A 12,742-nucleotide genomic window follows, 5' to 3' on the forward strand; every position below is an offset into this window, starting at 1 on the left:
TGTGAAATGTAGACAAGCACATAAACGCTCAAATAGCCTCTTTCTCAAGGCTGCTTTGCAGCATAGCGGATGTTGTTTTATATGAAAGCTGAATGAATGTGGAGTGATCATGTTTAAAAGGAGATCAGGTCAAATGAGCAGGAGAGCTTAGGAATCTTGCTCACATGCTCTCACTGACCCCGCTATCACTGAGACGGCTTTGTTTAGTGCTGATACGGACCCTCTTCCTCTGGTTATAACTGTACTATGAGCTTAATTCAGGAGCGCTGCCTGCCACAATGATGAATGATATCTTATCTCCATGACCGCAGTTGACCTCTGGGACTTATTCAGCTGGAGGTGTGGGCTTGTGTAAGTGTGCGGGTCAGGATTTGTCGACACTACAAGGGCCGACGAGTGACCCAATGAAGCAAATGGCTCAATAAATATACTAAATATGTCTTAAAGTACATGCAAAGGGGGTTTTGCTGGGGTTGAGCCACATTAGCTCAGTATAAAACTGATGGATATTGCCTAACATGATTGAAAGGTGTAGTAACAGTATTAGGGTTGGGTAAAAAAAATATACTTAGAAGTTTTTGTTATTATTGTAATCGATTCACATTTTTCACAACTAGTAGAAGTAGGCTGTATGATTATTATCTGCTAACTCTTTATTGTGATGATCTACCAACAGACATTCTACTGACTATAGGTAGCTTTTCAAGAACATGTCAACTTATTCTAACCCTAACCCTACCAGTCTACTTAATACTCTACTATAACTGTAATAAAGGTTAATAGAGTTGGCATGAAGGTGCAAAGTTACTGTGTCAGAATGTTTTTAAGGGACCATCATAATAAAGTGAATCCATATATATATGTATATGGATTAAGAAATTTAAGTATGAAATTTAAGGTTAATTGATGTTATAACTTTAGTATGATAAAAACCAGTTAATCAAAGTTTTTGTATACAGATCAGCTCATTTTAACCTTTAATATTGTAATGTAGTATTCAATGTAGTAATAATGTATTTTACAGCAGTATTGATATAGTTGAGAGATTTTTTATTGTTGCTGATATATCCCTGGACCACAAAAACACTCATAAGGGTCAATAAAAAAAGAAAATGAAAATGTATACACCGTCTGATCATCTGAATAAGTAAGCTTTCCATCGATGTAAGGTTTATTAGGATAGGACCAAGATACTAAGAACTGAAGGTGCAAAAATATTATGAAAATCACCTTTAAAGTTGGCCAAATTAAGGTTTAACATTGCATATTACTAATCAAAAATTAAGTTATGATATATTTAAGATAGGGAATTTAAAAAAATATCTTAATCAAACCTGATCTTTACTTAATATCCTAATGGTTTTGGGCATAAAAGAAACATTTTGACCCATACAATGTATTGTTGCCTATTGCTACAAATATACCACAGTGACTTAAGACTGGTTTTGTGCTTCAAGATCACATGTATATATCCAAAATAATCAATAATATTGTATAAAAATCAATTGCAAACTTGTAAAGTCTTAAAACCCAGTATGTATCGTAACTGTAATGTGATTAATTGGCATTAACGTGTTTATATTGTTTCTGTTTATGTCCCTGTTTGTCACTGTGCTGAGTGATTAGAGGTGGATCCTGAGGTACAGGAGACGGTATTATCATCCATGCGTGAATGAATGTTTCTGATCCAGGCTTGGTGATTAAAGATTAAGACTGCTTTACAACCTCATCTAGCAGGATTTCTGCAGAAAGTCGGGAATCTGTTTCCTGATGTGCCCGTGTGTGAGTTGTGTCCTGCGCTGAACTGTGATTTACTGAGTTGAAGGCCTCTCTCTCTTTCCGTTGAAGGACTTCAACATCACCTTGGTCCTTCTCTCAGTCCAGTGCTCGCTCCGATAACATCAGTCTCCACTAAGGGAGGCTTATCACTGAGCCAGGCCTGCCATTGTGTTTATGGCTGTGCTTTGAATCAGTAAGACCCCTCTAATATATATCTGCAGGGCTCGTAAAGGAGCCGGTGTATAGCTTTTATTGACTCCTCTGGAAGACATTGGAAACGTAGATCAAAAGGAATGTGCTCCGAAATGCTTGCGGTTGGGGACGAATATACTTTCATTTAAGAATGAGCGGTTTGCTTACTGTCTTCCCCTTTGAGTAGTAAATGTGGGAAGAGGACGCTGTGTCTGTGCGCTTGCTGTTTGTTTTAGAGTCAGTTGGTTGGCTCCGAAACCTATGAGGCAGCATAACAATACAAAGTTTGTTTAGTTGCATCCTAAGTTAACTTGTTTTAGGGATGCAATACGTGTATTGTGCACAGAAGATTCAATGTCAGAATGCATTGCATTATATATATATATATATATATATATATATATATATATATATATATATATATATATATATATATATATATATATATGCAACACAATATTTCTGAAAAAAACAACATGCTTATTCTGACTTATTATTAAAATATATAAAAGAATAAGGAAGCATTTTAAATTGTATTGTGTTTTAAATGAATAAAAAAAGTTACATTGCAAATTATTAGTATTTGAGGTGAAAGTAATAATCTTGTGCGTAAAAATGTGTCATAAATTGATTTTTGAATTGATTACAAGATTGTTTCAATGACATTTTAGTGAGTACATTTAATAAATTAGGCGAAAATGTGTGTGTATTTTTTGTCTAAGAAAAATAAAAACAAAATTGCAATTAATTTAACCAGATTTTTATATTACAAATGTAATATTTAGCGTTTATATTTCATATTTGAGTTTATATTTTATAGTTTAGATTTTATATTTTCATTGAAAAATACATTTTTTGTTTTACATTTTTAAGTTATGTAACATTTTTTAATAAAAAAACACTTTTTAAAAATATTTTAATCATTAGTACTTCATCTTAAAATTTTAGTTATTTCACAAAGCAAATTCAAATTAATTTTTTTTTTTTTTTTGTTAATTAAAATAAAGCAGAAATGAAATAATATTAAAATTGTTAATGATAGCATTGACCTGAACGTGACCCAGGCCATTAGCATTATTCATCCAAACCCTATTGAGATTAAAACCCTGTTGAGCCTTCCACGAGGATCTGTGCTTTTTTTTTTTTTTTTTTTTTTTTTGGGTTAATGCTTATGTAGAGCATTCCAAACGAATCAAAACATTTCATGATGGTTAGGATGCTGGCTTAAAGGCAGCTCAGTACGGTTTAGAAGGGTGCTAATATTTCTGTTTATGGTGTACAGTATAGCTGCTGCTCTCTGTCTCTCTCTTGGTCTGGCAATAAATGCTCCCGCTGCAGGCTCCCAGAGGTAGTCAGACTGGAACAATTATAATCTTCCCAGTGCACCCGAGACCGCGGCCCCTCCCACATGTAACACTATTAATTGCATTGTTACGTGTTATTGTACCGAATGGCACTGCCGTCTTGAGTGCTGTTTACTAATGAAACGCGTTGCGCAGCGAGACAGTTTGTGCCCGTTTAACACGCCTATTAAACCTAAAGCAGCCTTACTCCGATCCCTTTGCCCCTTTTGGGATTGAAGAAAAAGAAAGAAAGAAAAACTACAACTGAAGAGTTCCCGTGAGGCGCACCTTCATTAGATGCCTGTTAGAGCGGCCTTAGTGAACAGGAAGAAGTTTTCTTTCCCCCGCCAGCACATACCCTCTTAAAAATGGAAGGTTCTTCAGTGGTCCATTGCAGCACTTTGGCTTCGGCGAAGAACCATTTTTTGCCGTAAAGTAAGGATGTTGTGGTACTACAGCACTTCAGTTGTGAATACTGTAATTGTACAGTTCTCATTATCACAGCGGAAAAGAAAAGCATATTCAGTTCAGTTGAATTACCATCTATATCTATAGCGCTTTTCACAGTAAGTGGTGTTTCAAAGCAGCTTTACATATTTTTTTTCTTCACTCATTTCTGCAATTAAGAGTAGCTGTTTTCAGAGGTGACTGTGTAAAAGGTGAGGTGACAAAAGTAATATCCATGTGACAGAAATGAAAATGAAAGCAATTGATATATGTTGTGAATATTCTATTGAGCAAACGTTTTATTTAAAATCTTTTTCAAATTTCAAATCTAAGATTAAATTAAAAAAAATGTTTAAGTAAAAAATAAGTAATGAAATTATGCATTAGAGCAAATATAAACAACAGAGCAAGATAATAATGAATGGGAAAAGTTATTAATTAATTTTAGTTAAATGTATCTATTTATTATTACCATGCTATACACAATAATATATATATTTTGTATGCATCACAATATTTTATTTTATTTTATTTTATTTTGATTTGGCAACTGACTGTCTGTGCATGAATATTCTAGCAAGACTTTTTGCTCAATAATGCATTTGAATGGGGAAAGTTTCTTTTTCCATATAAGTGTTTTGGTTTCTAGCAGCAGTAGAAAAAAAAAGAAAGAAAGTAGTAGCACTTTTAGGAGCTTAAACCCTTCCCCAGTGACATCAGTCTAGTCAGACCCTTTTTTTCTAAACTTTAGTATGTTTTGTAGGTCTCTCTGAAGTTTTTATCGGATTGTGGCCGGCTGATCAGCTGAATTGAGTGGTTTTGGTGAGCAGCGTCTTAATTTTCATTAAGTGCCCTCTCCCCTCGAGTCCCTGCATCTTTGGACTCAGCTGCTAACTGGGTTTCCCTTGTCACCGATACACTGGCAAATTCAATTTCCTGTCTCGCGGGTGTTCTCCACAGGCCCTGAGCCGATGCTTGCAACAACAGGGACTTACTCCATCATACCGCAGCCCCAGGTTGAGCTTGGTGACTAGGATACAGTTACCCATCATCCTCCCGTGTTTCCTGTCGAGATATGCCTGTACATGTGTTGGAGGGTTGTGCGGACATTTTTCTCTGCTCGCGCCTCTGTCATTGGGATTAGATTAGCCTGTACTCTCATGCCTGGATGCTTTGCTGTATTAGCTGAGCCCCAGCAGGGCAGTGGCATTCATGGGGAGATGGCCGGTTTCTACAATAGAGATAAAGCTGCTGGATTTCAAATCACACTATGCTCACTGACCTTCTGTGAAATGTTAAACCTCAGCCCAGCTCGACCGCTGCGCAATCTCGCCGTCTGGCAAGCGCCGCCGAGAAGATAGAAACCTATGGGAGGAGAATTCTGAGGGAATTTGAATGTCAAGGTGTGTGTCTATGTGTGTCCACGTGGTTTAAAAGCTCCGGGTCCATTTGATTTGCGGTGTGATAAAAGCGGGCTCTGTGGTGTAGCGGGTCATATGCATCAACGCAGCAGCTCTGTCAGATTCGCTATCGTCGAATGCGGTTCATCTCTGCCGGGTTGGGAGCCGCAGCCATTCTGATTTTATCACCGTTTGTCCCCTCCGGCCCCACGCAGGCTTGTCCTGGGTGGTGGTTGCTTAATGGTCGAGGATCGTAACTGCTGTCAGAGAGGGATGTGGTTTAATTCGAAGTAGAAGCTGAAATCATTGCCCTGCATGGGTTTTCCAGATGCTGTTGTGCTGATACAGGCTATATATATATATGTGTGTGTGTGTGTGTGTGTATTTGTATGTGTGTATGTTTGTATTAATCTCAATCAAACTGCAGTTGTTGTTTTTTTGACTAGGTTATAACTAACACAATAGAGCACACCAAAAACATGATAACATAATAAAAACATTATTTTTGAAAATAAAAAACCTTGAGTTATCCGTTTTTGCAAATAAACTTTAATTCTTTAAATTTTCCTGTTTATACTTTATATTTTATAATATATATATATATATATATATATATATATATATATATACATTAAAAATAAAAATTTAATTTATTAATTTAAAAATGTAAAATGTAAAAATGCATAAAACATAATCTGTTATGAAATACATTATAAAATACATTAATAAATGCATTAAAACAAACAATACACATTATATTTACAAACATACACAAATGCATATAATTTATACAGTCTATACTATATATATATATATATATATATATATATATATATATATATATATATATATATATATATATGTTTATAAATATTTATAGATGTAAAATTTACACACACATACCCACACACTGTGTGTGTGTGTGTGTGTGTGTGTGTATATATATATATACTATGTGTATGTGTAAAATGCAATATTATTATTACAATGTGTATTTTCTTTTAATGTTCTTGCTTTTTTATTTTTATATATACATTTTACAAACACATATACAAACAAAAGTAGTTATTATATATAAATGTTTTTTTTTATGTGTAAAATATATAAATAAAACAATCTTATAAAATACTTACAAATACATACATACAAAACAAAACAAAGCAATACTGTTATAGAATTTTTTTATGGCTACCTAATGCTAACTGCAAACTAGCTGTCTTGTTTCCTGGGTATCCTCTACGCCACAGGATTGTGATCTAAGCACAAAGAAAAGTCCAGTGCTGTTTATAGCGAGGCCGGCCTCAGTTCTTCACGCTGCTGTCATGGTGCAGGCTTCGTTTGCTTCATGAGGGGGTTGGTAGCCGTATTGAGATCCATTAAGCATGATTACATTATGGATATAACTCCATGGCTGAACATAGCTTTGTACTTGTATGGAGATCCATTACAGCGTTTATTCAAAGCTCTTGTTCAATTTGTACCTCTCTTTGCCTCAGATGTATCCAATAAGGAAATCTGGAAGAAAAAAGAATGGTGGTATTAAGCTGAGATGTGCTGAAAATCGGACAGTTTAAGGGGGTCTACGATTCCGATGGAAATGAAGAGAAATGGCGGTGATCCTCTGGGGTTCACGGGTGAAAGAATTAACACAGCTTGTCACTCTGTCCCAGTCGTCCTCCGGTTACCAGGGTAACGGACGCCCATGTGCCTCGGAGTGAGTGTGGTGACACAGTTGCCGCTGCAGCTTGACTGAAGCTCTCCTCGCGGGCAGCAGCCCAGCCAGAGCTCAAACGAGCAGGAGTTGGAGTTTCTATCTCCACAGAACAGTGATAATCTACCCTAATGACCTCTGTGGGGAAAATATATGCAGCCTCTGACACTATCGAGTCTTTGTTTCTGCTTTAATGAGCTCTCTGCTACTAGGTAGAACATTCATGGTAATCTGCTTATTGGGCGCTGTGAGATGAAACAATTGTAGAATATCATATCTTAAATCCAGCTTTGTGTGCTTAAATTAGAACAGGATCATTTAAATATTACCGAAATTGTGCAATAAGGGTACTTCCTTGTTGACCATACTTTTTACATACTAATTGAATTACATATTACATATTTTAAATATGTTTCTGTATATGATTTATTTTAATATACTTTGTATAATGCAATATAATATTCAATATTTAGAATATGCATTTTTATATTTTATAAGAATTAAGGAAAACCAACTAAGAGAAATTTATGCTTTTAATGTCTAAAAACATATGTATATATATATATATATATATATATATATATATATATATATATATATATATATATATATATATATGTGTATGTATGTATATAAAAATGTATTCTTAAAAAAAAACTTTGTATATAGTGTTTTTAAATATGCAAAAACATTCTTCAGACCTTTTATTTTAGAATTTTTGTCTTTTTGTAAGAGGTTAGTGACTTGACTACTGTGGCTACTTTAAAGTCTAGACCGGCAAGATATGGTTTCAGAGTAGCTTTCTCAACACTGGAAAGGAGATTTCATTTAGTCTGACATTCATTAATATACCAGATGTGTTTAGATACAGTTTAAGATACCGTCTGCTTTTACAGAGGGTAAATGAGGCTCTGCTCTTGGGCAGATAAGAGAGAAGGCCGTGTCTCAAAACTAGTTTTTATAAGTTTACATATTTTGTCAAACATCCTCTTGAATGTTGAGTAACAATCCCTAAATTGTGTTAAACATGAAACATTCCTGGTTAAGAATGAAAAGAAAGTTATGCTTCAGACAGCTCATGAGTCACTTGTGTGAACCGGCATCTCATAGTGAAATTGTTCACAGACTGTCTGTGCACAAGGTTTTTTTGGCTTTGAATAAAAACACTAGGGTAGATTAATCAAAAGAGTAGTTATAAATCATTTCTGCAAGTACTAACCCATGATAACCGTGTTAAGCTGTGGAAACTCTTGCTCAATACTTGGCTCTGGGCATAACAATACTGTGAGCAGAGAGCCGCACAGACCAGCTGTAATTAAAAGCTGTAGTTTCAAATGGGATAAAAAGACTCGCTGCAACTTTTGTAATGTTTTTTCATGCCAAGATTAAAGCCCTTTGATTATTTCTTGTGTAATTGGGGCTATTTGAACGCAGAGTGGTTGTTTTGTGTCTGCTTAGTCGAGGCTTTGAGTTGGACATGGTTTTCGCTTTGAGCCGTATGAAATCTCTACCTGCCACTTCTCTGTTGTGGAGTGATAAGAGAGGCGCTTTAAAAACAGCCTGAGTGCAGCTATTTACTGCCTCTGTGGCAGAGAGAATGTGACCTTTCACCTCTCCTTCGTCCCTTGAGTATTGACAGCACATTACTTTTTTTGTTCGAGCTGAGACCAAGACTGGATTTGTTTTTATAGCGTCGAAGATGTGGATTGCTGGCTTCAAGAAAACGCCAGGAGTCCTCCAGCCAAGTTTGTTTTTCTCATGTAAATGACGTTTCTTGTCTCTGTTTTCGCTGAAACGTGTCTCTGCAGCTCATAGGAGCTCACGGGCCTGCGTCCAATCAGACGCGCAGGGGGGGCGGGGCTTCGCCAGTTAGGTTAGTAGGGCATGACATGTGATTCCACAGAAGGAGGAGCCTATGCAGGTCACACCCTTTGAGAGAATTCTTACAGGTAAACACTCCAAGTCAAGGCTTGCCGGGATTTTGACGTAGGCTGTGGAGTGTTTATACCCTCAAAAGAGAGCTATTACGTACTTTGGAGTACCTTGGAAATATGGGTACCGTGGTGTGAGATTACATATAAATGTGTTTCTGTCTAGAGGGAAGAAAAGTGTTTGTCACAAGAGCTGGGAGAAGCCTACGCCAAGCTTATGAATGAAATCTCAGGGCAGGTACAGAGTTTATTTTTACTTTCTCAAAGGCCCATTTATATGTCAGGTTGATATTAAGTGTGATGTAAGGAAACGGGGGTCTTGTGGGATGGATGGCAATCGTTTTGATGTAAAGCTGAAGTATTCTTAAATCTATTTATTACAGTGCGGTTCTGTTTTTTTAATACTTTTACCCTCAAGCAACAAAACAAACTCTTCTGCTCTCATTTAACCTCGATTGACATCTAATTCATCAACAGGTTTTCCTGAAAAGAGAAGACTTACTGAGGAGTTTTTGACCACTGGGCAACCACTAACGAATTTTGCATCAGTCCAGTTTTGTCTAATTTGTTGAGAATGTGACATATTAGAAGTCAAGTTGCGCATAAAGTTTACTTTTTTCTTGTTTTTGTGGCTGAGTGACTCAGTGAGCGATTTATTACCAGCATGAATAGACTCATTACTTGTTCTTCACCCACTTTAAATGAGTTTCGTGCTTGTTTTAACGCAGCTCTCCCAATCAAGCGAGCAAAACAATGACAGTTTGGCAGTCGCCCGGCTTGTAATATCAGGACGGTCCGCGTCTGCGTCTTGAATAGAAGATCTCTCTTGGCACTTGTGCATGTGGTTAATAGTCAGATGTTAAGATGGGTGATGAGGGAACAAAGTGCTGTTCTTTGTCATCGTGCTGTCTTTGTTATGTCACTCACACTGGCATGTAAATGAACATAGCCGATTATAGAATATCGTTATGCATTTTAACACATGGCAGACACGGGTGGACGTTAATTTATTCAAGCCCAACGGCCGGTCACTCACATATGCAGATGTACTGTATATGACTATATTAAATGCAAACTGCTTGTATGCATGTGTTTAATCACTGATTTATGATGAGGCTGCCAAACAAATGTTGATTTAGACAGGCAGATGGTATTTGGGCTCTGATCAGAGCATCATGCCTAATTATCTGTAGCTTTAACCCACCCTCTGTGATCTGGCTTTCTGCTGTCATCTGGACGCACGACTGCAGCACATTTACAGTTATTTGCCAGCGAAACACAATCCTGCAGAAACCAACCTGAACCTGGACATCGAGTATAATGTGTCATTCGCAACTCACGTGTTTTTATTTTATTTTAGGCCCATTTTGGTGCAGATGGGGTTAACAGACCATGCGAAGGTTTGCATTTTGAGGATATTCCGAAAGCTTACAAATGAGCTTTCTATGTTCACAGCGACCCTCTCACATCTTAAGTTAAATGAAATCTCAATACTGCGTGTTTTGCTGTAAATGTTAACCCGAGAGCAAACTTAGTTCTAAAATAAATTCCCAGGAAAAGATAGCGCACATCATTGCTCTTCCGTATCGTGTGATACTCAGAAGTATTTTGCAAAAACTTTCTTTGAAGTCGAAAATAATGGTCAAGAATGATGTTTCGGGTCTCTCGGGACACAATTGGCAGTTGCCAGCAAATTAGGCCTAAACAGAGCCCATCGTTGTCATGGCAACAGTGCAATTAAATTACTTTACTGTCAGCTGTAATATAATTTTCCTGTGCAGCGGCTCACGGGACCGGAGCGCCCCATCGGAGGCTGAGTGAGATGAGCGCTCCTCATTGGAAAGATGCAGTACATTGATTTTTTCATGAATGATTTTAGTGTCCGCGTTGCATTTCAATGCGAGGATGGCTGGTTTGAACAAGAGGTGATTTCGTTCCACTTCAAAATGCTGCTCTCTACGCAGCGCTGAAGTATAATCTTTAAGTATTTCTCTTTCTGAATGACAATCAGTGTAAAGCAGAGGTCTCATTGTTTTAGAAAAACATAATCTGCTCTTTGAAGAGGGCAGGCAGAGTTTGATTTTGATGTGTTTTCGTAGAATAATTTCGGCAGTATCATGTTTGATGGTGACTTTCTAGTAATTGCTTTTGCAGATAGACTGGGTGTGTTGAGAGAGAGAGAGAGAGAGAGAGAGAGAGAGAGAGAGAGAGAGAGAGAGAGAGAGAGAGAGAGGGAGGCAGGCAGGAAGGAAAGACAGCGCCACATAAATTGATCTTTGTGACAGATCACAGGGAAGGTCGCAGACTGTTTTTCTGGTGTCATGTTCGGAGTATTTGATTCAGTGATTGACATGCCCCTATAATATCTTTCCCCTCTGTCACAACCAGTTCTTTAAGGGTTTGTGTATTGAAATAGATAGTCAGTCATTTTTAGATTAGTAATACTATGGCTGTCATTTGTGCTGGTTGCGGTGACATCTTAAAATGGCCAAGACTTGCCTCACGAATATTAAGTAATGCATAAACATTCAATGAGATTTTATTCTTTGTTATATTGTAAAATACTTTTACAAATTTAGATGTAATGTTTTATTATAGTTTTTAAATATAAAATGATTTATTCCTGTTATGGAAAAGCTAAATTCTCATTATTCATTACTTTAGTCTTCAGTGTCACATGATTCTTCAGAAATAATTCTGATATGCTGATTTGAACATTTTACCATATTTTAGCAATCCCTTGATAATACTGACAACCGTGATAGTTTTGGTCACTATAATCGTGATACGAAATGCTCGTACCGTTACAGTACTGTTTGTCACATTATGTATGTATTGATATCTGTATTTTTTATCTGTGTATGGCAACTATAAAAAGAGCAATTGAGAAAACATAAAACAGAGCAGATCATTTGTAGATGACCTTGAGCGTTATATTCCATTTACTTGAAATATTTCACAGTACAGCAAGGCATCTTCGGTTGCTCGATAGCTGTTCCATCATCTCCGAGAGCAGACTTGTGTGCCGTGCATTCTTGCTGTTGACAGAGTAGGATGGTTCCCATAGTCTCGTTCTTTTGTGCTCTCAGAGAATGTTTTGTCCCTTGGATGGAAAAAAGGGGCTTCCTGCAGTGATCTGAAAATCAAATGATCTTAGTCATCCTTCAAGACTTGTCGGTTTGTTAACTTGTACAATAGTGGATTCGATTGAGAAATACCTCGCGTGTGAAGCCTGCTCTTCATGTGTTTTAATTTCACCTTTGACCTTCTGTAAATGTGATGGTGTTTTCTCTGGTGTCTTCCGTAGGAGCCTTGGTCTAAATGGGTCCGGTTATGCCTCCCAGTAAGAAACCGGAAAGTTCCGGGGTCAGCGTCGCGAACGGCCTGAGCCAGTTCTATCAGGCGAGCTCCATCACGCGCGCCCTGCAGGAGGCCGAGGAGATGGACCTGGCTCTTCCCACCATCAAACTGGAAAAGGGCAGCATGGAGGACGAGGAGCTCACCAACCTCAACTGGCTCCACGAGAGCAAGAACCTGCTCAACAGCTTCGGGGACCCCGTGTTGAGGAGCGTCAGTCCCGTCCAGGACTTGGACGATGACACCCCTCCCTCCCCCGCCCACTCGGACCTCCCTTACGACGCCAAGCAAAACCCGAACTGCAAACCCCCTTATTCCTTCAGCTGCCTCATCTTCATGGCCATAGAAGATGCCCCCTCCAAGAGACTGCCAGTTAAAGACATATACAACTGGATCCTGGAACACTTCCCTTACTTTGCCAACGCCCCCACGGGGTGGAAGAACTCAGTCAGGCACAATCTGTCCCTCAATAAGTGTTTTAAGAAAGTGGACAAGGACAGGAGTCAGGTAAGGATGCCAAAACCGCTCTGCATTGAGTCATGCATTGAGTCAAAGTGCTGACCTTAATTTGCTCTAGTTTTC

General features: G+C 37.7%; 1 protein-coding gene across 3 annotated transcripts in view; it reads left to right on the forward strand.

The window, feature by feature from the left end:
- foxn3 (forkhead box N3) overlaps nucleotides 1-12,742 on the forward strand; it is a 78,530-nt gene that overhangs the window by 13,011 nt on the left and 52,777 nt on the right. For 2 of the 3 annotated variants that reach the window (XM_043263176.1, XM_043263178.1), the window contains exon 2: nucleotides 12,111-12,667. In XM_043263176.1, the coding sequence (XP_043119111.1) occupies nucleotides 12,125-12,667 (543 nt within the window). In that variant the 5' untranslated portion in view covers nucleotides 12,111-12,124. Of the gene's footprint in view, nucleotides 1-8,883; nucleotides 9,042-12,110; nucleotides 12,668-12,742 lie in introns of those variants that run through there. The other variant, XM_043263177.1, reaches the window with a different exon arrangement.

Source organism: Puntigrus tetrazona, chromosome 17, assembly GCF_018831695.1.
Source record: "Puntigrus tetrazona isolate hp1 chromosome 17, ASM1883169v1, whole genome shotgun sequence".
In the NCBI taxonomy this organism is placed as follows: Eukaryota; Metazoa; Chordata; class Actinopteri; order Cypriniformes; family Cyprinidae; genus Puntigrus; species Puntigrus tetrazona.